This window comes from Bos indicus, chromosome 19, assembly GCF_029378745.1.
Source record: "Bos indicus isolate NIAB-ARS_2022 breed Sahiwal x Tharparkar chromosome 19, NIAB-ARS_B.indTharparkar_mat_pri_1.0, whole genome shotgun sequence".
NCBI lineage: Eukaryota > Metazoa > Chordata > Mammalia > Artiodactyla > Bovidae > Bos > Bos indicus.
Genome location: NC_091778.1, coordinates 52260608 through 52283911, shown reverse-complemented (window position 1 = coordinate 52283911; position 23304 = coordinate 52260608). Strand labels below are relative to the sequence as shown.

Sequence of the window (23304 nt, the reverse complement as noted above, 5' to 3'; positions counted from 1 at the left end):
TTCTCAAAAGGCTGTCACCATCCCCTTCTCCTCCTGCCTTCTGTCTTTCCCAGCATCAGGGTCTTTTCCAATCAGTCGGCTCTTTGCATCAGGTGGCCAAAGTACTGGAGCTTCAGCTTCAGCATCAGTCCTTCCAGTGAATACTCAGGGTTGATTTCCGTTAGGATTGACTGGTTTGATCTTGCTGTCCAAGGGACTCTCAAGTCTCCAGCACAATTTGAAAACATCAGTTCTTTGGGGCTCAGCTTTATGGTCCAACTCACATCTGTACATGAATACTGGAAAAACCATAGCTTTGACTATATGGACCTTTGTCAGCAAAGTGATGTCTCTCTCTGCTTTTCAATAAGCTGTCCAGGTTTATCATAGCTTTTCTTCCAAGAAGTCTTTTAATATCAGAGCTGCAGTCATCGTCTGCAGTGATTATGGAGCCCACGAAAATAAAATGTTAGTATTTCCACTTTTTCCCCTTCTGTTTACCATTAAGTGATAGAACCAGATGCCATGACCTTCTTTTTTGAATGTTGAGTTTTAACTTTTTTCATTCTTTCACCCTCGAGGCTTTTTAGTTCCTCTTCACTTTGACATTAAAGTGGTGTCATCTGCATATCTAAGGTTGTTGATATTTCTCCCAGCAATCTTGATTTCAGTTTGATTTGATTTATCCAACCTGGCATTTTGCATGATATACTCTGCAGGTAAGTTAAATAACCAGGGTGACAGCATACAGCCTTGACAGTACTCCTTTCCCAATTTTGAACCAGTCTGTTTTTCCATGTCTGGTTCTGCTGCTTCTTGGCCTGCGTACAGGTTTCTCAGGAGACAGGTAAGGTGGGCCATCTCTTTAAGAATTTTCCAGTTTCCCTCTAGCTGGGTTGTAGGCATAACTGAGTGACTCAAAAGCATGTCCTCAGGAGGGGAGGCCCAAAGAGATGTCCATGCCCCACACCCCAGGGATCTTGGCTCCTCCTGAACCATAGAACTGCATGGCAGGTCACACCAGCATTCGAGCAAGTAACATGACCATCCTGCTCTTGTCTGTCCCAGGAGGGGTCCAGATGGGCACCACTGTCTGCCCGCCCCCCCAGTTCCCTGTGAGTCAAATGAGATTCTACCACAGCTCCCACTAGCTACATCTCCAAGTACATAATTAAGAAAACACTGAATACAGTGATCTTTCCTTCATGACACAAAAGACGAAAAACACGTGGGGATTATGTTGCAAAGTCAGAACTACTAAACCTAGATTTCTGAGAACCAGAGCACGAGAAGGAAAGGAATAGCTCAACCCAGCAGTCACCTGAAACTGGCCAGAAGCACAGGGCACCCCACCTTGCCCCGCCCCTCACCTGGCAGTACAGGCAATGAACAGGTGGCTGAGCGTGGAGGACCACTGCTCCATATCCTCCCACCTAGGGGGGATGAGGGGATGAGAAAAAGGGGTTTGGATCTGTGGGAACAGCGTGGCAGCCAGCATCGTCCTGCAGAACTCCAAGCCACAGGCCAGGTGCCATGTGCCCAGCAGGCCTGCCTCATTTCCTCCTCAGATCCCACGTCCCTCCCGCCTACCAGATCACACCAGCATTCTGGCCCAGGTGAGGACCCTGAAAATGGGATGAATTAAACAGTTCCAGTTCTACACACATTTCTATTTTATTATGGCAAAGGTGAAAACGCCACCTTCTCCACAACAACAACCAGTAAAAGTTATCCCAAAAATAACTCAGTACAAAACAGGTCTGTTTCAGAATTTAAAAAAAAAAAAAAGGAAAAAGAAACCTTTACATGAATTTTAAATCCTATTTTAAAACACAAAAGAAACAAATCCATCATTGGCCACACAGCCCCAGTCTGTCACCCCCTCCCACCAGGGAGCACGGACGAGACTTCTGGGTCCTGGTCCATGCACGGATTTGCTGGTCTGTTTAACTGGTGTCCATCTGAAACAGAGGAAGAGAGGTGCTCACTCAAAATGAGGCCCTCCTCTCAGTTGGTCTGGGACTGACCCTCACCCAGCCCTCCTCTGTGACTTACTCTTGCATTATAAGCATCCAGCTGGGCATCTAACTCTTCTGCGGAAAGCTGCTGCTTTGAACTCCTGCCGGTGCCTCTGCCTCTGCCCCGGCTGCCTCCACGGGTGCCTCTCCGGGTGCCGCCGCCACCACCAAAACCTCCTGAACCACGGTTTCTAGTCATCCCACCTCTGTTTACACTAGCAAGAAAAGGAAACTTTGCTCACATGCCTGGGAAGACCTGCAGCATGAGGAGACACCCCACAAGTCAGCCATGACTAGAGAGGCCCTGAACTCACCTCTGTGCAGGTCTCCGCTGCGTGTCAATCTGTGAGGTGACGAGCTGAATGTTCATGGGGCGGCCTGTGGCAGAGAACACAAGAGGGCCAGCTCCTGTTAGAGGACTCTGAAGCCTGCTAGGGGCAGCACCCTGGCCTCCATGCAAGCACTGGAAAGGGACACTGTGCATCTTGATGCTCCCGACGAGAGGACAGCCTGGAAATGCTGGTGGGAGAACAGCCCCACCAGCGCCTCCTCGCTCCTTCTCATCCAGTGCACGTGGGTGTCTGTCGGGCGTCCGGGGTGCCCAGGAGCAGAAAGGTACCTTTGTCTTTACGACTACAGCCCCGCACTCAAGAGCTGTACTATGGTGATTCTGAGAAGGCTTCACAGAAGTGAATCTTCCGGAAGGAGCTGAAGGAGGGGAGGGATGTAGCTTGCTGGATGGGGATTCACAAGAGGTTGGTCCAGATGTGTGGGGCAGCATGAGAGGTGGTAGTGGAAGAGAGACAAAGGGGCGAACACAAAGTGTCCTCAAGCAGAGGGGACCCTACTCTTGCAGGGATGGGGCCAGCCTTTGGCTCCGCAAACTAGCTATAGCGCTGCAGCCTTTCTGGGTCCAATCTCAAACGCACCATCCAAAGGGACGCCGTTGTACTGTTTCATAGCTTTTAGTGCATCTGCCTTCCGCTCAAAGTGCACGTCAGCTGTTCCTAAACTGCGGCCAGATCGGTCGTAGTGCACAGCCGCCTTCTTCAGAGTTCCAAATTCAGCAAAGAGCTCCTGAGAGTCAGAAAGAGCAGTTGTTAGCAAAGCAATCTTTCTTCTGGTGGCCCAGGGACACTCCCTGGAAGTGTAAACTGCTTTGGGGTATTTCCCTGGGAGGAAGACATACATGTGGTGGGGCAGGGCAGTGGCGGTGGGACCTGGGGTATGGGATGGGACAGGTGGGACAGCAATTTCCCGGAGCAGCTGGGCCTGAGGGCTCCTGCCCACTTGGGAACCTGACATCTCTACCACGATGCAGGTGAAGGATCACAAAGCCCACCAATGAAGGGCAAATATTAAGTTGCTATCTTCTTCAACAAAGGAATATTTACAACACACCCAAGGACTGTGCCAAGAAGCAGCCAAGGCCAAGATCACAGAGCAAGGGGCTCTATCCACTTGTGGACCAGCTCCAAGGGCCCTCTGACTGGGAGCCCTGACCCAGCCCCTCCCCCAGGGCAGATTCTGGCTCACCTTTCCCTCTCCTCCTACTCAAGCCTGCCGCAAAGCCTGAAGTCAAGCGCTGCCATGGAAACTGCCCTGACCTCAGGCAGGCTGGGAGTTGGAGAGGGAACCCAGAGTGTGGGGCTACTCCGGCCGCAGGCACACAGCGGGAAGTGGAGTTCACCAAAAGCGGTTTCCAGTGGATGCCAGAAACCACCTTAAAAAAAGTGTTGAGACACTGTGAGTGCTCACTGGCCTTGCTCTGTCCTCCCAAGGCAAAGTAAATGGCTGGGCTCTGGGAAATTGAACCCAGGGAGGCCCAGTACCCTGCCCAGCCATCTCCTGGACTGACCCCCAAGATGTCATTACTTAACCATTTTAGGCAGCAAGTTTAAAGGCCTTTAGGGTTCAACCAAAAAAAAAGAAAAGGAAAAAAAGAAAAAGGGGAGGAAAGAGAGAGGAAAAAAAAAAAGAGGCTTCAACCAAAGATGTTTGAGAATCATGCCACTAGCAAAACCCAGGGGGTGAGGATAAGTGAGAAGACAGGGGATGAAATTCTAAGTAAGACATAGGGCTTAAGGCAAATGGAACCAGAGTGACGCTGGCACCATCCTGGTTCTATGCTGTCAGTTCTACAAAAGAAGTACTTTCTCCTCCCAACAAACCATTAAAACAAGCAAAACGTAAGGAAAGCAAGTAGCCTAGCTCTTCCACGAACAGAAACGGAGCACATTCAACCAAGCTTCTGTCAGAAGAGCTTGGGCAGAGTGCCTTCATCTACAGAACACGTTTTAGCAAGGAAGAACGGCAGCGCCCCAGACTAAGCTGGGGTCTTGTCTTCCAGCACAAACTGACACATTGGTCAGGCTTTCAATTCTAGCTCAACCTCTGCTCTGCATTCCTGGAGCCCCTCACAGGGAACAGTGGCTGGCCCTTGGGTGCCTGGGAGAGCTTGTCTTCCCAAGGTGTGTGGGGGGATTCAGGGCCAAGTCCCAAACGCCACAACCAATTCCGTGCGGAGTGACCCGCCCACCAAGAAACTCCAGTCCCTTACCTGAATATCAGCGTCGGACACTCCAAAATCCAGATTTGACACCAGCAGTTTCCCACCGGTCTCCACGCCGGCACCACCCCCAAAACCGCTATCGAAAAGGTCATGCTGCCATTTGTCGGGAAGTTGTTTCGGCTGAGGGAAAAGAAAACACAAGAACAGAAAAAGGTCTGTGAGTCTCACTCCAGGGCTCGCCCTCGCCCTCACGGCCACAGCAAGACCCTCCCCCCATCACGGCGGGGAAGCAGGCACTGAGACAGACCCGCGGCCCCCGCTTCTCGCCCGCGTCAGGCCGTACCCGGCCGCCAAGGCCACACGTCCCGCAACTTCTCGGTTCCCTCCAACCGACTTCCCGCCACCGGGGCGGCCGCGCCAACGGCCCCTCAGCCCCCAGAGCCGTGAGGCCGGGCGCCCTGCTAAGACAAAGGCCGCCAGGGTCTCCGCCTTGGTGCCCGGCAGGCGTGCGACCTTCCCGCCCGCCGAACCGGCCGGCGCCCGCGACCCCCGGCCCAGTCGGTCAGTCGGTCAGCCGGCCGCCCGGTCGGTCGCCCGTGCGCCGCCCTGCCGGTTCGCTCCCTCGCCGCGGCCCGCCACCCGGTATCCACACTCACCCTGCTGTAGGGCGCCGGCCGGTTCCTGCCGCCGCCGCCCGCCGCGCCGCGGGCTATGGCCGGCCGATTCCGAATGGGTCCGCCGCCTCGGTTCACTCGCGCGGCGGCCTGGGCCCCGCCGCCGCGGCCACCCTGGGAGCCGGCCCGGCCGCGGCCCCTGCCCCCGCCGCGGCCGCCTCGCTGGCTCCGGTTCAGCTTAATGATGTCGTCCAGAGACATATCCATTTTGTCGGCCATGGCGGGCGCGGAATCGGCCTCGGCTCGAGCCCGCGCGTCAGCACGTCGGCGCGTCACTTCCAGCGCCGCTCGGGGTTTTTCCGGTGCCGCGTCCTCAGAGCGACCGCGGATTGGCTGCGGGCCTTCGGCGTCTCAGAGGGCGAGGCCGCGCGTGCGCACTGAACCAAGGAGCTCGGCGGGCGCCTCTGAGAAGTGCCGAGCCGCGGCCACAGGCGTTTATGTACCTTCCCGCGCGGGGCCGGCGCTGCCAACTGAAGGCGGGTGGTGCCGCGCGCGATTAGATCGGCGGGGGCGCGGCCGTTGGGGGCGTGGCCGAGCGTGGCGCCTCTCCCTTGCCCCTCCCCCACCGCACCAGGAACCCGCACCCTAGTCCCGCGGCGGGAGTGAGTGCGGCCCGTGCGGCCCGTGCGGCCCACGCCTGGGTTGTTTCCGGGGTGACCTCGTAGGGAGCGGGCTTGGGTCTCCATCTACTCAGCCCCGTCAGCCCTTTCGGAAGTAGCGCACGGCGCGTTTCTGCGGTTGTTAAAGAAAGCCGACGAGCCCTTCTGCGTACGCCGGGGCAGAAGTGCGGTGTTGGCGAAGGACCAACACCGGTCCTCCCGGGCTTCCCGAGGACCCGGCCTCCGCCCCAGCCCCCTTGCAGACAGCTCTTACTGCCTTTCGGCGGCCACTGTTGCCTACGCTGGACCCTCGGGGCGACACCCCTTCTTTGGCTTCCAGGTGCCGTAGCTCTGCAGACTCAGCACAGCCGGGTGGTCTCTTCCCTCCTCGCAGGCTCCTCGCGCCATGAGGGTGAAGATCAAATGCTGGAACGGCGTGGCCACTTGGCTCTGGGTAGCCAACGACGAGAACTGTGGCATCTGCCGGATGGCCTTCAATGGCTGCTGCCCGGACTGTGAGTGTCCCCTGCCCGCTGTCTCTCGAGCTGTGCCTATCATCTGGCCTTGGCGTGTCCCCAGAAGTACTTGCACAGCGTTTCTGGGGTTTGGTTTCCTCTTCCCAAGAAAAGTTGATAGAGAAAAGCCAGGCTATTTGGGCCCATATTTGTACAAAGATCCTGTCAAAAGTTTTGTAAGGAAAAGAGCACAGTTTGCTATCCTGATAAAAGTCACTATGAGACACGTGGAACACAAAGATGTGTTCAAGCATTTTATTTGAAAATTTCAAGTCAACAAAAAAGTGTAATGTTACAAGGTTTCCCCCTCAATCCAGCACATAAATGATGAATAACACGTTTTCATATCTGGTGGGTTTTGCCCAGCTGTTTTAAAGTAAATGCTAAATGTCTCCTGCATTGTCAGGTGGGTTCTTTACCACTGGGCCACCAGGGAAGCCATAGTAAATGCTAAATGTGAGGCCCTACTTCAGTGCTGACTTTCACCCAGCACTGTTGTCACTTTAGACAACGTATTTCTTACCGTTGCCCCTCATTCCCAGTCCTTGTTCAGATTTCTTTAGTTGTCCTCAAATGTCTTTTTGTTGTTGGGTGGTGTGAGCCAAGACCCAAGGTGTGATCACTTTTTCCCTTCACTACTTAATCTAGAATAGTCTTGCTTCAACTTCTCTATCGCGTTTTAGACATCTAATTATTTGTTTTTATTTTTATTTATTTATTTTTGGCTGCGTAGGGACCTTCATTGCATTGGGCAGGCTTCTCTCTAGTTGTGTTGCATGGGCTCAGTTGTCTTGGATCACGTGGGATTTTAGTTTCTAGACCAGGGGTCAAACCCACATCCCCTGCATTGGAAGGCAGATTCTTAACTACTGGACCACCATGGAATTCCCCGTAGACATCTGATTCTTTCAGAACCTGTTGTCTTGCAAAATGCCTGACCTCAGGTTTTATCAGAGTTCATCTTTGCTGGGCTTTTTTGCATTGCTCCCTCGTGGCTCAGACAGTAAAGCGTCTGTCTACAATGCGGGAGAACTGGGTTCGATCCCTGGGTTGGGAAGATCCCTTGGAGAAGGAAATGGCAATCCACTCCAGTACTATCGCCTGGAAAATCCCATGGACAGAGGAGCCTGGTAGGCTACAGTCCATGGGATAGGAAAGAGTCGGACACGACTGAGCGACTTCACTTTCACTTCACTTTGTCTCCAGTGTGTTCTGTGAAGTGAAAGTATTTGGGTCAAAAGGAGATTTTTGCACCAGTGAATTTAGTTTTTAGTCAGACACAAGTGAACTAGAAGCAGTAGGAAGGCTCTTAAGGCTTTGCCTAGGGAACGAAGGTGTTCCCAAGAGAGAAGTGAGATTTGGGGACCACTGAGAAGTCAATGACCAGGCCTGTCCTGTGGGGCTGTGAACATCAAAATAGTACTAGATCTTTGCTTACAGTGAAATTCAAATAATTGAATTTTAGTGCAAATATAATTTTATCCTAGCCTTAAATCTTTACATTCGGTGAGAGGAAATCTCATCACCTAGGGGCTAGTCCATCCTGATTTAATCAGGCTGGTATATAATCTTAGGAAATCAGTGATTGGTTCTACTTGATGAGGTTTTATGTAACAGGCAGAGAGAATAGAAGCACAAGGTCTGGCTTGGTTTAATCCGTTTAAAACCTCGCCCCCCCCCCTTTTTTTTTTGGTTCAGTTGGGTCTTGTTACTACATGCAGCCTTTTTCTAGGTGAGGGAGCACTACTCTAGTTGCCGTGGCTTCTCTTGTTGCGGAGCACAGGCTCTAGGCGCACAGGCTTCAGTGGTTTCATTGCTCGGGTTTAGTTGCTCTGCAGCATGTGAAATCTTCCAGGCCCAGGGATTGAACCCATGTCCCGTGCATTGGCAGGTGGATTCCTATCCACTGTACCACCAGGGAAATCCTAACACCACCCTTTCTCAAAGCTACAACACAGGTTATGGGTAGGTACTTGCAACTTTCTCAGCAGCAGATATGGCTTCTGAAAAGAAAAGTCCTAGGGTAGCATTTATGTGGTCATGCCCTTGACCCAGTGTGGGTGAGTGAGCCTGTGTGTCAAAGATGGCACCAGGGCTTGCATGCAGCTTGTGGAACCCAGTGTGTAGGGCTGGCTGAGGTGTGCTGGCTCCTGGGAAGAGGGGGGGGGGGGGGGGGCGGGGTTTAGAGGCTGAACTTTGGACTTGCTGGTTGTGAGCCAGCTGTAATGATCGAAGTGTTTGGTCAGCCCAGGGTGCCTTCTATACAGATCAAGTGATGCTGGATTTCTCTGCTGAGATGAAATTCCTACGAAGAATCCAAAGTGACTCAGACTGTGATAAACCTGCTCCTTGTCTCAGGGCTTTGTGAGTGAAAGTCTTATGGAGAGGATCCCACCGACACTTAGCATGAGTCACTATCAGCATGGAAGGTGGTGTCAGATTCCCCACGAATGGACGTGATGGCTAGGGTACTCCTGCCAGTAGGCTAGCTGGCCCCTGTGCATCCTCTTGCATCCTCTATTTGTAAGGGCTCTAATGTGTTAGGGGTGATTGCAAGCGTAGTTCTGCTGAGGTGGGAAAGACCCTGGGTGGGGTGGGGTCGGGGTGGGAACCAACAGAAATCAGGTGTCACACCCTGTGGGCTCCTGGCACAGGGCTGTCCACCTCGCCCCCGACCCTGGCCTGGGAAGCAGAGTGAGCTAGATGGTTTTGTATTTTCCAGGTAAATTGTTTTTTGGTTGTTTTGTTGTAAAAGATTCAGAAAAGGAATGATGTTTTGTTTTAGAGAGAATTACTTTTAAAAGATTGGGGGTTTGAGGGGGAGAAAGGATCCATGTATATGTGTAACTGAGTCCCTTCACTGTTCACCTGAAATTATCACAGTGTTGTTAATGGGCTATACCCCAATACAAAATAAAAAGTTAAAAAAAAAAAAATTGAGAAACACTGCCCCAAACAAGAGAGTAAGAAGATGGCAGTGCCCATCTGTCTGACTCCATAGGGTGAATGTACCACTGTGGGGCAAGGGCTGCTCCTGAACTGGGAAGGAGGTGCAGGTTTTGAGCAGCCACTGAAGGATATTTAAGACCTGGCACCCACACCAGCCTCCTGGCCGGCATGCTCCCTTCAGGCCATGGCAGCTGCCCTTGGGAGTCACGTGGCCTCGTCTGTCGGTGGTATGTCGGGGGGCATGATAGAGACTGCGGAGCACTGTGAGGCTTGGACAAGCGCTCAGGTCAGGTTTCCGGCCCCTTGTGCAGCTCAGAGTAGGTGCTCCATTAGGTCTTGAGAGCACTGCCATGTGGCTTCGCCATGGTGTTATCTGTTTAACACATCGTACAGTCACCTGTCCCTGTGTCTGGTGTCAAGAGAGACGACCAGGACCACATGTGACCAGGCCAGCACTTAGGAACTACTTTGTGGACAAGATGTCTCCTGTTCACCCCAGCTTATCTGGCTGCTGCACTGTGTGCCCTAGTGACTTCTGGATTTGGTTCACGCTTAATAGGCATGAGGGGCCCTGTGGCAATGGTTTGGGGGAATGGCCCCCCTAGAGGGTGGTGGCAGCAAGCTGCAGCTCCCCCTGCTCATGGGGACCTTACCTGCTCGTGGCTGGGGGAGGACATTGTGCTCTGCTGGCACCAGCTATGTGATGGGGTTTTGTAGATTCTTAAAAGCCAGGGACTTGTTTCTGTTGATGCCAGGCCCTCTTCACAGTGGTAGCACATGCAGGTGTGTGGGCTGGAGGGCCAGCACCAGGTTCTCTGGACCTCAGGTAGGATAGAAATGGGGAGGAAACGGGAGGCAGTGCCACGTCACTCCCAGTGGCCGATGGGCTGGGCCATAAGCCCCTGTGTCCCCGACCTGCTTCCTGGTACTGAACTGGGTCCCTACTGCCTGGCGATAGCAACATCTAGTTTCTAAGGCTCCGGCTCACCTCACCTTGATCAAGAGAATGGTTTGCCGCTCGGAGGCAGGTCACCTGTGCAGGCGCCCTGACACACTGATGTAACCTTCTTGGCATCACGGATGCCAAATGGCAGAGCTGCGGTGTGTCTGCAGATGGGCCCAGGCCCTGGGAGGCCAGTGGACGGGGGTTCAGGCCTGGCCAGAGCTCTTGCTGCTGCTGAGCTCCCGCGTGGAGGTGGGAGCAGCCTGGGTGGTCTTTGCAGAGGTTCATATAGAGGTGGCTGCTCAGCTGAGCCTGTGGTTTCCTTCCAGGTTCCTGTCCTCTCTGAGCCCTGAGGCCACCGTGGGCATGCTTCCCCCGTCGGACTTGTCCTGTGCTCTGGGTGACTCACAGGTCCTCTCGTCCCTCCCACAGGCAAGGTGCCGGGTGACGACTGCCCGCTGGTGTGGGGCCAGTGCTCACACTGCTTCCACATGCACTGCATCCTCAAGTGGCTGAACGCGCAGCAGGTGCAGCAGCACTGCCCCATGTGCCGCCAGGAGTGGAAGTTCAAGGAGTGAGGCCATCCACGCTGCCCGATGCCCCTGCCCTCACCCTGAGACGGCCTCACCCCCACAGTGGCTCTGGGTGGCTGTCTCCTCCACGGAGACAGTCTCCTCTGGGCTCTGACAGGGTTGAAATGAGGACTGGAGCTGCGTTTATTTTCTCCCATCACAACGTTGACACTTTTATCAAATAAATAAAACTCATTAAACCACCTAAGCCTGGCCGGAGGCTCCAGTTGCTTGTTTTCTTGGTGCTGAGGCAGCCTCGGTGTGTGCCAGTATGAAAACTCATGAATAAACATCCCAATGCGATGCCGAGAGGCCCTGAGTCACACCCCTGGAGAAGAAGGAGCCAGGGATCAGCCGGAGGAGCCAGGGTGGGAGGAGTGGGCTTGGGTTGGAAGAGCCTGGTGGGGTTAGAGAGGCCGGGAGGCCCCCTCTTCAGGGTGGTTGCTGGGACCCTGGATGGACATGGCTGGCAGGCACTCCCATGCTTCCTCCCTCTGGAAGGCTGTCCCTGAGTAGGTGCTAGCTGTGCAAAGAGGGCTTTGCCAAGGCTGCTGTGACTGGTGGCCTCAGTCCCCTTCTTCCAGCTCCTTGTCAAGGCCAGTGTCTGACATCAGGACATGTGTCCACGGGTGTCCAAGGGTCTCCCCATCTAGAGAAGTCAGCCCTTGGGACATCCTTGGGGCACCTCTGCTCCACCACAGCCCCCGTTGGCTGGTGGCCTGGTGTGGGGTGGGGGCAAGGAACCCAGCCCTAGGGTTTTGAGCAGCTTTTGGATGGCAACCGCTGTAGGCTACATGTCCTGTGAGCATGGGCTCCTTCCAGTCTATTCTCAACCTCCCCCCGCACCTGGGGTCACTGCCCTGTGTCCCTGTAATGCCTTCTGCCCAGTGGGTAGCTGGTTTCTGAGCACCAGTCCCCAGGGGAGAAGGCAGGGCAGTACATGGTCTGGACCATTGTGCCCAGAGGGAAGGAACCTTCACAGAACCTGGAGGTCATATGCTCCTTGCCCAGAAACCCAGCTGCCAGGGCCCTTGTGCTGGTGTCTGTCCTGGGAAGGCACGTGGCCAGGGTGTTTGGAAAGTGTGAGCAGGAGGAGGGGCAGCTGAGTAAGCCTCATGTCACCTGCTGTGTGCCCTCCGTCTTGGGCCCTTGGACTCAGCCTCCTGGGTGCTCCCATTTAGCTCTTGGACTCTAGGCAGTAACTCTGAATTCTAAGCGCCTATCTACAGCGTGTCTGGATCCATGGTCACTGAGTTCACAGACCAGTAAGAAGACCAGCCCTTACTGGGAGGTGGGCAGTGGCAGCTGCAGAGGATCCCACAGGGTGACCTGGCCTGCCCTGCTCGCCTCCCGTCCCTGGAGTTCTGCCTTCCCTGGGGAATTCTCCCCTGTGACAGGAAATACCCACATGCCTAGGGTGCCAGACCGTGAACCGAGCCTCCAGGCTTTTAGCCCTGGCACACCGGGACAGGTGCCCTCACCCCAGAAGCCTAGAGCTTGCCACAGGTCATACAGTCCTCTAGGCAGGCCACTCCCACTTCGCTGCCAGGTGGGCTCCTCTCCATTCTTTACTGGGTTCCAGCCTGGTCCTCCCAGGGCCTGCGTGGTCCCCTCAAGCGGGACACAGAGCTGCCTGCCAGGCCCAGCACACACCCAGAGCCCAGCCATTGGCTCCCTCCCAGGAAGCTCAAGGGCTCTGCCAGTTCCTCTCAGGCCCCCTAATCTCAGCTCTTCCTCTGCCACAGTGGCACAGGGTCACAGCACCCACTTCTGCAACGGCTCTCCTGTGGCCTCGCCTCATCTGTCCTGTGAGCCCTCCTGCCTGTCCTGCGAGTTGTTTGAGGACCAGATCAGTGGTATAAAACTCTCATAGGTGTGAAACCCACCTCTGCCCTCCCCACCCCCGGCCCTCTTAGATTTCAGTGCCCCCTCCAGAAGCCTGGTCCTCTGGTCAGCTCCCTTTAGGGTGGGAACGGCTCCTTGTCCCCGGGGTACGGGGTACAGTCCCAGAGGGGGGTGACGGGACTGGGGCGCCGTTGGACTCGTTGAAGGCTCTGCAGCACCGACGCCCCTCCCCCCACTGAGTCGGGACTAAGGTCTGGGAGGGGCCTGGGGGCTGCCTCCCAGCAAGAGTTGAGTGGGCCAGAAACGGGGAGGTAGGCGTGGGTGGGGAGGAAGGGGGCGTCGCATCCCCCCAAGCCCTGGAGCATCTTTCTCCAGCGTGCCCCTGTTCCCAAGAGGCTCTGAACCCCGCGCGGGCTTCTCTCTCCGGGATGCGGAGGCCGGTGCATCCCGGCGCCCGCCCTCGCGCCCCGCCCCGCCCCGCCGCAGATATAAGGCAAGGGTGCTGCCGTTCCGCACCCCGCCGCCCGCTGCCACCGAGTCCCCATGGCCGGGCCCGCGATGTTGGTGGCCGCCGCTCTGGCGCTGTGCTTACTGCTGGCGTCCCCTGGCCTCGCGTGGTACAAGCCGACGGCGGGGCAGGGGTACTACTCCGTGGGCCGCGCCGCGGGGCTGCTGTCCGGCTTCCACAGGTCGCCGTACGCACGGCGCTCCGAGCCCCGCGGGGGCACGCGATCCCTGGGAGGGGTCGGCACTTTCCGGGAGATGCGCCCCAACCTGCGGAGTCTTGTGAGTAATGGGCGCTGTTGGGTGCGGAGGGCTGGAGGGTGCGGGTGCCCCCTTATCCTTCCATCCCATCTTGCCCCCAGGCCGTGTGCGTCGAGGAGGTCACCCCCAACCTGCAGAGCTGCGAGCCACTCCCCGACGGCCGCGCCACTTTCCAGTGCAAGGCCGACGTCTTCCTGTCGCTCAGCGCCTCGGACTGTCGCAAGTGAGCCCCGACCCTGGCACCTGGACCTGGCCTGAATGTCCCGGGTACCCGTGGGCCCGCCCCTGCCCTGGAGCTAGATGGCACCCAGTACCGCCCATCCATCCCCATAGTAAATGGCTTAATGAATAAATGACTTGCAGCCTCTGGAAGTTGGGCACAGTGGGTGGAGTGGGGGTCTCCTGAATCTCCACACTCATACTCTGCTCACCTAGGCATGCAGACAGCAGCCAGGTCACCAGGTTGCACGGAGACACCTGTATAGGAGCTCCCAAGAACCACTGCTGGTAAAATGCTGCTGGGAACTTTCTGTGGGCCTCAGGTGGTATCAAACCCAGACATCTTCTGGAGCCCCGCATCTGGCTCTGCAAGGCTCCGCTCCATGCCCTGCCCCCTCCCTGCTTTTGTTCAGGCAGCTCCTGGATTCTCCTAGGAGGTCCTGCCTCGGTCCCCCACTAGCCATCAAGTCTACCAAACCAGCTCAAAAGTCCTACCTTGTAATAAGCCTCCCCTAAACACCCCACACCAGGACGCCCTCCTGCCTCAAATGCTACGTTTCTTGAGGCCTCCCTTACTAGAGGGGCAGCTCTTGGAGTGACTCCTTTCTTGGAGCACCCCCCCAAACACCTCAAAGTACACAGCATGGGACAATACTTGTCCAAATGAATGAATGAATAGGCTGGGCCCAGCCAGAGGGGGAAGGCAGCGAGATGTGTGGCTCCGGGGCTGGGAGGGGCTACAGCAGGGGGGATGACAGAGCTGAGAGCTGGGCACAGCCCCAGCTGAGTCCTGAGTCAGGCAGCTGGCTCCTCCCAGGCCTGGGAGCTCTTTGTTCATCCCAATCTAGACCCGAAGGAAAGCAGTATCCCCAAAGCCATGGGTGGTGCCATACCTGGAGAAGGGAGGGGATGTGCAGGACCCTGGCTCTTGAATACAACTGCCTTGTGCCAGCCCAGCACCCTTGCCCAATCAGGCTAATTCCCTAATTCAGTTGTTGGGATCTCAGTAAGTTGATTTACACCCTGGCCCCCAATGAGGCTGACCTGAGTCCCTTAGCCTGAGCTCTGGCCCCAGAGATCTGGAGCTTGTCTCAATGACGTCCCCCACCCCATGGAATGCCTTGCCACCAGCTGGGCCTCAGAGGACCCAAGGGAGCTGGACCTACCAGCTAGCCCTCTGCTGAAGCTGTGGGTGGGACCCACAATCCTGTTGTATCTGGGTGGACAAGTGTCCGGAGGCACCTACCTCCTGGATACCCAGGCTCCAAGTTTCCTCCAACCATGGTCCAGCCGCGGCAGGGGGGCTTCCTGGTTGCTGCTGCAGGCTGTCCCCCAGCCCTCACCTTGGGTGCCACCCAGCAGGGGGTTCTGAACAGGCCTAGGGCTGACTCTGGTCTCAAGAGGAATCCACTGGCTGCTCCTGTATCCCCACCCCCATCAATCTACAGGAACTGGCTGATCGCTGCAGGATTGGAGTGAGAAGGCTAATACACTGGGTTCCTGAAGTTGGGGCAGGGGTGCGGGGAGGGCCCTGTGCTTCTCACAGCTTAGTGTGCTGCCCCCACTGGGAAAGGGAGGAAAGGAAGTGGGGCAAGGGCTGCCCCGAGAAGCCACGTGCACTGACAGTCCCCCAGCCCCCTCACTGCAGCTGCCCGCACAGGTTCTAGACTCCAGAAAGAACAGGCCCACCTTCCAGGAGTGAATGCTGGTCTAGGACTCCCATGGGGCCAGGCCACAGGGTGCTCTGGCCCCATCTGGCCCAGCAGCTGCAGGGCAGAGGCAATTCTGGAGAGAACTGAAGAGGCTGAAAGAACATCCCAGTCCTTACTCTTGAACATCAGAGCCATAAACCACAGCCACTGTCCCCCTCCTCCCCAAAAGAGGTGACTGGGGTTAGCACCCTGCAGCCGCTATACCGCTCCAAGTGGGCCCTGACTTGGGTGCAGGAGACCCTGAGATTCTGTGGACTTGGCCAGGGAGCAGCCCCCAATTCCTTCTTGGATCAGGGAGCTATGGGGACTGCAGAGTGTCAGACTCTTGTTTTCCTCACGACAGACCCCAGGGCCAAAGACGCTCTGTCGGCCCTTGCCTCTCTCCCTCTTTCGTTTCCGGCCACTGTGGGAAGTGGCTGGGGAGCTGGATCTAGGGCGTTTCTTGCTGCGGCCGTCCACCTCCTTGTTGGGTGGCGGGGAGCAGGGCCAAGGTTTTCTGGTACTGCCCTGCAGGATGGACAGCCTGATGCAGAGCCCCTCCCAGCAGGTTTATTTGGTTGCACACCCGCCAGTCAGGTACAAAACCAAGAACAGTCTCTGGGGAGGCTGGTCCAGGAAAACGGGTGCAGCGTCTGGGCCCCAGGCCCCAGGGCAGAGGCTGCCCATGTGGGAGGCGGCCTGGTCTGCACCCCGAGGAGGAAAGGGGGCAACCCCCTGGGTCACTGCTCCCTGAAGCTTGTTTGAACTGAGGCAAGGCAAGTGGGTAAGCCGCCTCGAGCTGGGCAGTGGAAGGCGTATAGGAGCTTCCCAGGGGGCAGATAGTGAGCAGCAGCAGGGCCGGGAGGATGAAAGCTGGGTCTTCCATGGCACGTAGGGTGGCACCCCTCTGGTCGAAGGTGCCCCGTGCCCATCCTGCCGGCTGGGCTGCTCCACTGTGCTGGAAGCCCTCTCTGTGCAACTCAGCAGGAAGGGCAGGATGGTCTGCTGCAAGACAGGCACCTTGCGAGCAGGGTGACAGGCCACGTCCTCCACATCAGCCCTTCCGCGGTGGGTGACTGGAGAAGAGGGCACTGCAGCTTTGTTAAAAACTGAGCCAAGCTCTCAAGGCAGGGTTGAGAGAGGGCCAGCCCCTCAGAGGGCCCCTGGCATCCTCCCACCTGTCGTCAGAAGTCACAGTCAATCTCCCTTTCGGGCTGCGCTTCCTGCCGCCTCATGGCCTCCTGAAAGGCCAGCTCCTTGGCTTCCTTCTTCTGGTTCCGGGCCTCGTATTCCAGCCTGGGGGCCAGATGGGGTGAGGTGTGCACCCAGAGCCAGGGCCTCAGTGCCACCCTGTGCCCCCAGCACCCCAGCCAGGACTCACCTGTTCTTGATGATGCGCTGGACAATGAGGTCTGTGGTGAGGTCATTCCCACTGTCAACCTGGCAGAAAATGCCCCTCCTTTTGGGCTCCTGGAGGCCAGAAAGAGGGGAAGGAGGTGAGAGCCCTCCCCTGAACCTTGGGGAGCCTGCAGTACTGCCCTGGCTCCTACGGCCTTTCCCCCCGCCCCCACCACGATGGGCATGATCACTTGTGCTCAGGTCCCGCCTCCTTAAACCATGCGGCCACCAGCGAGGCAGCTGTCCCTCACCCGTTTCCCAGACAAGCATGGTGAGGCACAGGGGCATCAGGTGGCTGGGAAGCACCAGACAGTGGCCGCCTCGTGTCCACTGAGGGCCCTACAGGACCCACCTCGTATGGGTCAGAGCCATCCTTGTCAGGCACGACTTCTGTCTTCCCGTGACACACCAGGTCCACCTGGGGAGGAGGCAGCGGTCAGGGAGCCCTCCCAGCATCACCCTACACGGTCCCCTGCTCCCCGAGGACCCTCCCTAGGGAGGCCAGCACGGCTCAGAGCACTGGCCTGGCCCCACTCGGCCCAGGTCCTCCCTGGAAAGCTCCCACCAGGAGCCCCACCCTCACCTTGAAGTGGTCCAGGAGCTCAGCTGTGACCGAGTACGGGGCCCCAATCACCACTTCAGACACGTACTGGGTGGACAAGAAGCGCGGCTGGTTAACTAGGACTTGCCAGGCAACAAGGCAGGGGCTGAGAGGGGGCACGGTGGAACCCCAGACTCGTACCCCTGGGAGGGTTCCGGGGGGGTGGGGGGTGGGGTGATGGAGAGGAGCAGCTCCAGCCTGGGAAGGACAGACTGCTGGTCTGCCCACCGGCTCTCACCCGGCAGGCCAGCACACTCAGGGTCCGCTCATGCAGGTTCATGATGGGGTAGTTCTTCCCCTTGTAGTGGTTGACCTCCTGGAGGCAGAGCAAGGTTGAGTCAGCTGGCAACCTCGGGACCGGTGTGTCTTTGTGTGTATGAGGCTGTGTTCCCTCCCAATAATCCCTCGCGGACGTCTGCCAGTATGGGGAAACCTTCCCTGGGTTTCTCCCTGGGGAGAGGCCCAAGCTCACCACCTCTTCCTCACTTGTGCCCAACCCCATCCCTAGGAGCCTTTCCAGAGTCCCCACACTATCAGATGCCCCGGGGTGAGACCTGGTCAAAATGCAAGCCAGCGATGACGTAGGGCCTCTCCGCCAGGCCATATACCTTCTCCAGGAAATCCACATGCCCAATGTCTGCACCCAGGTTAAGGAGCGAGGAATCAATACAGAGCAGCCATCCACAGGAGCAGGGGCTCAGTAAGGTCCCCTCCCTCTCCCCTGCTCACGCCTCTCCCTGCTAACAGCTGTGTCTCTGCTAACGGCTGTGCACCCCACCCCAGTTCAGGGTCCTCGAGAATCAGGGAGGCCCCTTGAGGCCCTGGGGCCCACTGGGGAGGATGTGGAGGAGCAGACAGAAGGCCTTGGGCAGGGACAAACGCCACCCAATCCCAGAGGATACGGAACAGGTCAAAGGCGCCAGCCACATAGATGACCGTCTCCCCAGGCTGGGGCTCCTTTCCCGAAGCAAACTGGATGATCTTCTGGGATGTCTGAAGAAACTGGGACACCCCCGTCCAGGGGTTCCGCCCCCCGGGGCACTGCAAGCCGAGAACAGTCTGGTCAGTGACGGAAGCCTTGCAGGCACGTCCTTTGCCTGTGACCACCCTTGGGCCTGCCCACACCCGCCTGTCCATCTGCTCTGGGAGGCACAGGTGTGGGGTGGAGGGAGAAGATACAGGGGCCACAGCCAGGACTCCAAACCCCTAGCCGCTGCTGGCCACTCGCTTGTTTGCTCTGCTGTTGCTCCCAGGCAGGCATTTCAGGCAGGGATGCTGAGGGCCGGCTGGCATTGCCTGGTCCACACCGAGACCCGGGTGGGCGGGGCACCTGTGGCTGGCGGGACTGGGGTCCTGCCCTGCGGCCACAGCAGGCACTGCAGCCAATAGCACCTTGGCTCGGCAACTGGCCCGCCAGGAAGAGGCCAGTGGACACAGCCCTCGTGGGGACCTGGCACCCTGAGGCCACCGTCTGGTCACCTGGGAGGAGCCTTCCGAGCAAAGTGTCTCCCCGGCGGGTGTCGGGTGAGGGGGCTACAGAAGGAGAGAGGACCAGGCCACCTGGTTAGAGAACCCTCATTCACACGGTGGCCACTGGGACCGGCCAGCCAGCAAGATTGGTGGTCAGTACCCAGAAAGCAGGGAGCAGGGTAGAGAGCGAGACCCCCTTTCCCCAGGGAGTGGCCTGGGGGTCAGGCAGTGGCCCAGACAGGACAGGCAATGCTTACCTTGCCAAAGCTGTCTGCATACTCCCGGTACTCGGAGGACATCTCCTGCACAGAAGGGTACAGGGGTGAGAGGCCTGGCCCTCCAGACGCAGCCAACCCCAGGACCCCAAAGCTTGCTGTTCCAGTGCCCTCTGAGGGGCAAGGGGAGGGTAGGCGATCCCTCCCTCCCAATCCCACACTCACCTGGCTGCTGTGATGGGCCTTGGTCACCAGCAGCATGCGGCCAACGAGGTCTGTGGTGGACACCCCCTGGGTGCGCTTGCATTCTCTGGGGACAGAGGTGGGGTTGGGGCTCTCATCCTGGGACACATGTACAAGGCTGCCTCCTAAGGGCACCTAAGTTGCCCCACCCAAGAGTAAGGGCAACTGTGCTTGTGGCTGAATCTACCATCCCTGGCGGCCTTGCTGTGCATGGACCGTGCACTTCCTCGCTACTCTTGGCCAGGATAGAAAACCAAAACCCAGAGGGTGGAGGGTCCACTGTCATTTTATCAACTAAACGACACGACTGGACAGAACAACAGGATTATCAAGCCTCAAGTTCGCAGACCATCCGAGGGGGTGGCTCTGATCCTGTTCGGCCCGCTGACGCCCAGGTCCTGCCTCACCACCCACTCTGCCAAGGGAATCTCAGTACTGCCCAATCTGAGCTGCTGCCATGTGGGCCTTTTCAAGAGTTACTCATAGAAGCCAGCTCCCCAGTCGAACCCCACGTCTCCACTGCTCTGCAGCCACTGGGGCCAAGGGGCTCCCGTACTGGGTGGCCCAGCTGCATGGCACCCCCAGCCACCGCACCACACCCGCACAAGTCACAGGAAGCACAGGCTGCAGCCCGGACGCTGCCCCCACGAGCAGAAGGCGCTCGAGGGGCCCCAGGAAACCCACTCCTCTAAAGGTGGGCCAACCGGCAGCTAGAGCTTACCTGTACCTTCCAGCCTGCTTCACTTCCTCGTAGGTGTCCCGGCCATCTACGGTCAGCGTGATGTCATCTAAGGGGTGACATGCACACAAGAACACCGAATTTAACCCAAAGCCACGAAGACCTCCAGGCCCATACCTTCACTCCAGGCCTGCCCCGGTGTGCATACACTCCTTTCTGGAGAAGAACCCAAAGCTTCCTCAGACCCTCAAAGGGCTCCATGCTCCCACAAGTGTGAGGATGCCAGCACCTCCAGACACCCCTCTGATGGTCAGGTCCTGAGCTGCTTGAGTCCCCAGCCCCTTGGATTAAGTCCTGTCCACTCACTGCCGTGGACGCAGAAGTCACAGTTGTACTTGTCCAGAGTCTCCAGTGTGGTGACGTAGGGGGCTGCCGGCACCACCTCATCCACCCACTTGATGGCCTGCACCATCTTGTACCTCTCCTCCTGAGTGAACACCGGGGGCCCCTTGTGCTTGGCGATCTCCTCTAGGGAGAGAGAAGAGGGCAAAGGACAAGGTGGGTGACTCCTAGAGGGCAGGCCACAGGCTTGCCGGCCCCTCCCAGCACTGAGCAGGGTCTGCAGCTACACAAAGGCTTGTGGAGGGAGGCTGTCTCTGACCGGGCCCTCAGCCCATGAAGTACCAAGCAGCCCTGCTGTCCTCTGTGAGCTGGTACAGGCACTCGGGATGTACCTGCTGGGAACTGCACGCCACCCCCTGCCTCAATCCATTAGAGTTCCAGGTACAGTCCGGGTTGCCTTTGATGGCTGGGTACTCTGTACTCAAAGGCCTTGCGAATCAGAAAGCGGGTAGGAAGTGGCTGGCATACCCAGATGGATCCACTGGACACCCCCTACACCCAAGCTCATGACAGGATACAAGACAGGAAAGCTATGGGCGGCCTGGCCTGGGCTGGGGTTAGGGTGAGCTTGCAGAGCTGTGCTAATGGTGAGGATGGCCTAGGCCCAGCCCTACCCTCCACGGGGACCTGTGGGGTCTGTCACAGGCACTGGGGCCGGGGGTTGGGGGGGGGTGGCATGGGCGGCGGTGGGCACAGCAGCCCGGCTTACCATCAGTGTGCACACCCACGATGAGGTGGTCACCCATGGCCCGGGCCTGGCGCAGCTGGTTGGAGTGGCCATAATGTACCATGTCGTAGCTGTGGAGAGCACAGGGCTGTCATCCTCGTGTTGGGGGTTCAGCCTTGTTCCTCTGCAGTGTCATCAGGAAGCCCGCCAAGAAGCCACCACGGGAACTGCCCCCAGGGTCCCAGTTGGGCTTTCAGAGAGAGGAGTGCTCAGTTCTCCTTATCACCAGTCCCTGGGCCCAGGGTCAGACTGAGCAAGCGTGGCTGTGCCTAGGGACAGGTCTGGGGACCCTGAGGGCTGGTGAGGACACAGAACAGTCCCTGCTCCCCACACCTGGAACAGTGCTCTGCCCTTAGCTCCCATGGGCAGTCCCTTTAAGGTGTAATATAAACGTGATAATTCAAGGGTACAGTGGACTCTGTATTACCCTGAGACAGCCACGCAGTCCCTGGAGCCAACACATAATGAAGTCTAACCAATGCTCAAGGGCGATTGCTGGCTTTAAAAGTTCTGACTGCTCCTCATGGCCTCTGGAAACTCAGTGAGGCTTTGCTCCCTGGAACCAACAACCACCTCCCTGTCACCTGGGGTTCTAGAACATTCATCCTCAACTTCAGGTCTGGTTAAGAGAGAATGCTCAGCTGAAGGCCACACAGTACCACAGCTCCACTGGAGTTGTCATTGGGCTCAGGGGTGGACCCTCATGCTTGCTCTGCTTCCTCTCAGCCTGGTATTGCCTTCTGAGTAGGTGGAGCTGTCCCTGCTTCTCCAGGTGACCAAGGCCACCAGGTGTACACAACCATTCTACTCAACACTACTTGCTAACACCACCACAGCACACCGGGCCCCAGCAGATGAGCCTGTGGGGCGCAGTACTCTGGTCCTGGGCTAAGGGAAGAGGGGAGTCTAAATTCAGGAGCCTGGCTGGCCCTTGTGCCCACCAGACAGGCTGGGCAGGAGGGGTGCATAGCAGAGAATTCAGGGTGGTCCTGGGTCCAGGCCGTACCACAGTCACTGTGGCCTGCTAAGGGTGGGGTCAGGCCTGGCCGGGGCCAAGGTCAGAGTCCACAGACAGGAAGCCACACCCCCTCCCCAAGGTGACTCAGGTGCAGGCACAGAAGTATGGCAGCCCTGCATGCTGGCTGCTGAAGCCCTGGGCTTGCTTTCCCTGCTTTCATCAAACAAAGGTCTGAGGAAGTATTCAAGGTGGCAAGTTACCACTAGACGTTCACTTTTCTCTTGTCCCCTGGCAGCCTCAAACCTATCTAAACACCACTACTCCAATTGTCTGGCTTGCCAAAAAAGAGAGAACAGTTTGGCACTGTAACTCTCCTCAGATGGATCCAGGAGGCTGAGGGCTGCACTAGGGTCTTACACGGATTGGCCAATGCCTGCACTGACACTTGCCCAAACACTCAGGAGAATCTTCCAGGTTTTGTCCTGGGCAAGGAGAACTCTGGGAAGACATTTTGGGTGCACGGCTCCCTCGGAGAAATAGTTCCTAAAGCACTGAAATGATTAAAGTCACCAAGGTTAGACCCGCAACTCTGGCCACTATTGTGCACAAATCAGGCAGGTGGGACAGCCTGGATGGGTCTCCAGCTTAAAGGCAAACGTGGGCAAAGGAACACCCAGGAAAGGCGCTTATGTAGGGATCCGCAGAAAGCCTCCAGCGACCCTCAGCCGCGCTGCCCGCAGCAACTCGGGTCCAAGGCTTCTTCCGCAGCCTGTGACTCCTTTCGCCCGCCGCCCCGAGCTCGCCGGCGGCCCGATTCCAGCGAAAGCGGCCACAGCGGTCGCCGCGCCCGCGGCCGCACCCCCGCCCCCGCCCCGCGTCCCCCGCCGCGCTCACCAGCCGTCGCACCACACCCGCACGGCTCGCCTAGCCCTCGGGCCCGGCCGCTTGGCGCCGCCCGCCTCCCCGTGCCCGTTCCGGATCATGGCCCAGTAGTGGCGGCGAGACACTGGGCAGCCGGCTCCCGACTCCGAGCCGCCGCAGCCCGCGCACGCACGCGCCGTCACGCGGGCCTCACCCGCCTCGCGCGGCCAATGGCGAACGTCGCCCCACCCCCCGCGCGGAGCCCCGCCCTCTCACCACACATGCGGCCAATGGGGAACCCCGGTCGAGTCGGGTTCCGGCCCTCCGCTCCCGGCCAATGACCTGTGTCCAGCATCCCTTAGCGCCCACCTGGCAGAGGGGCGGAGCAGGACCACGTGGGGCGCACCCGCCCCTTCAGGAGTCTCGGCAGGCGCCTGCTCCCACCCACAGCTTCAGGAAGGTAGTCGCT

The 23304-nt window shown here is 57.8% G+C and overlaps 4 protein-coding genes across 11 annotated transcripts; 2 read left to right on the top strand and 2 right to left on the bottom strand.

The window, feature by feature from the left end:
* Nucleotides 1-1634: 1634 nt before the first annotated feature.
* Nucleotides 1635-5402, bottom strand: ALYREF (Aly/REF export factor). The gene is made up of 6 exons (XM_019981938.2): nt 5166-5402; nt 4558-4689; nt 2927-3074; nt 2312-2375; nt 2035-2212; nt 1635-1940 (listed from the first exon to the last, which is right to left on the bottom strand). Exons 1-6 carry the CDS (start codon nt 5400-5402, stop codon nt 1926-1928), a joined length of 774 nt encoding a protein of 257 aa, XP_019837497.2. The 3' UTR covers nt 1635-1925.
* A 149-nt stretch (nt 5403-5551) lies between these two features.
* Nucleotides 5552-10969, top strand: ANAPC11 (anaphase promoting complex subunit 11). 4 transcript variants are annotated; one of them, XM_019981939.2, is made up of 3 exons: nt 5552-5659; nt 6177-6297; nt 10622-10969. In XM_019981939.2, the coding sequence occupies exons 1-3, from the start codon at nt 5621-5623 to the stop codon at nt 10765-10767; spliced, it is 306 nt and encodes a 101-aa protein (XP_019837498.1). In that variant the 5' UTR covers nt 5552-5620; the 3' UTR covers nt 10768-10969. The 4 variants fall into 4 exon arrangements, 3 of the variants coding, with proteins under 3 accessions (XP_019837498.1, XP_019837502.1, XP_019837499.1); XM_019981943.2 differs by having other exon boundaries at nt 5578-5785; XM_019981940.2 differs by having other exon boundaries at nt 5581-5785; nt 6123-6297.
* Nucleotides 10946-14285, top strand: NPB (neuropeptide B). The gene is made up of 2 exons (XM_019982229.2): nt 10946-13392; nt 13473-14285. Exons 1-2 carry the CDS (start codon nt 13150-13152, stop codon nt 13596-13598), a joined length of 369 nt encoding a protein of 122 aa, XP_019837788.1. The 5' UTR covers nt 10946-13149; the 3' UTR covers nt 13599-14285.
* Nucleotides 14286-15829: 1544 nt separating this feature from the next.
* Nucleotides 15830-23039, bottom strand: PCYT2 (phosphate cytidylyltransferase 2, ethanolamine). Of its 5 annotated transcripts, XM_070773891.1 has the most exons (15): nt 22869-23038; nt 20999-21087; nt 20254-20415; nt 19930-19996; nt 19191-19275; nt 19008-19052; nt 18760-18813; nt 18183-18321; nt 17835-17917; nt 17519-17596; nt 17263-17328; nt 17032-17097; nt 16663-16751; nt 16460-16577; nt 15830-16357 (listed from the first exon to the last, which is right to left on the bottom strand). In XM_070773891.1, the coding sequence occupies exons 1-14, from the start codon at nt 22955-22957 to the stop codon at nt 16466-16468; spliced, it is 1224 nt and encodes a 407-aa protein (XP_070629992.1). In that variant the 5' UTR covers nt 22958-23038; the 3' UTR covers nt 15830-16357; nt 16460-16465. The 5 variants fall into 5 exon arrangements, with proteins under 5 accessions (XP_070629992.1, XP_070629991.1, XP_070629994.1 ...); XM_070773890.1 differs by having other exon boundaries at nt 15830-16577; XM_070773893.1 differs by lacking the exon at nt 20254-20415 and having other exon boundaries at nt 15830-16577; nt 22869-23039.
* Nucleotides 23040-23304: the final 265 nt, after the last annotated feature.

Excerpts from the sequence above, each read along its gene's own strand:
- ALYREF (XM_019981938.2), bottom strand. The coding sequence starts at position 5,402 with ATGGCCGACAAAATGGATATGTCTCTGGACGACATCATTAAGCTGAAC. Across the intron at positions 2,376-2,926 it reads CAACGGCGTCCCTTTGGATG|GCCGCCCCATGAACATTCAG; the intron begins GTGCGTTTGAGA and ends TCTCTGCCACAG. Across the intron at positions 2,213-2,311 it reads CAGCGGAGACCTGCACAGAG|TGTAAACAGAGGTGGGATGA; the intron begins GTGAGTTCAGGG and ends TTTTCTTGCTAG.
- ANAPC11 (XM_019981939.2), top strand. The coding sequence starts at position 5,621 with ATGTACCTTCCCGCGCGGGGCCGGCGCTGCCAACTGAAG. Across the intron at positions 5,660-6,176 it reads GCCGGCGCTGCCAACTGAAG|GCTCCTCGCGCCATGAGGGT; the intron begins GCGGGTGGTGCC and ends CCCTCCTCGCAG. Across the intron at positions 6,298-10,621 it reads CAATGGCTGCTGCCCGGACT|GCAAGGTGCCGGGTGACGAC; the intron begins GTGAGTGTCCCC and ends TCCCTCCCACAG.
- NPB (XM_019982229.2), top strand. The coding sequence starts at position 13,150 with ATGGCCGGGCCCGCGATGTTGGTGGCCGCCGCTCTGGCGCTGTGCTTA. Across the intron at positions 13,393-13,472 it reads GCCCCAACCTGCGGAGTCTT|GCCGTGTGCGTCGAGGAGGT; the intron begins GTGAGTAATGGG and ends TCTTGCCCCCAG.
- PCYT2 (XM_070773890.1), bottom strand. The coding sequence starts at position 22,957 with ATGATCCGGAACGGGCACGGGGAGGCGGGCGGCGCCAAGCGGCCGGGC. Across the intron at positions 17,918-18,182 it reads TGGCGCCTTTGACCTGTTCC|ACATTGGGCATGTGGATTTC; the intron begins GTATCCTCTGGG and ends ACCTGGGTGCAG. Across the intron at positions 17,329-17,518 it reads TGAGTGTGCTGGCCTGCCGG|TACGTGTCTGAAGTGGTGAT; the intron begins GTGAGAGCCGGT and ends TTGTCCACCCAG.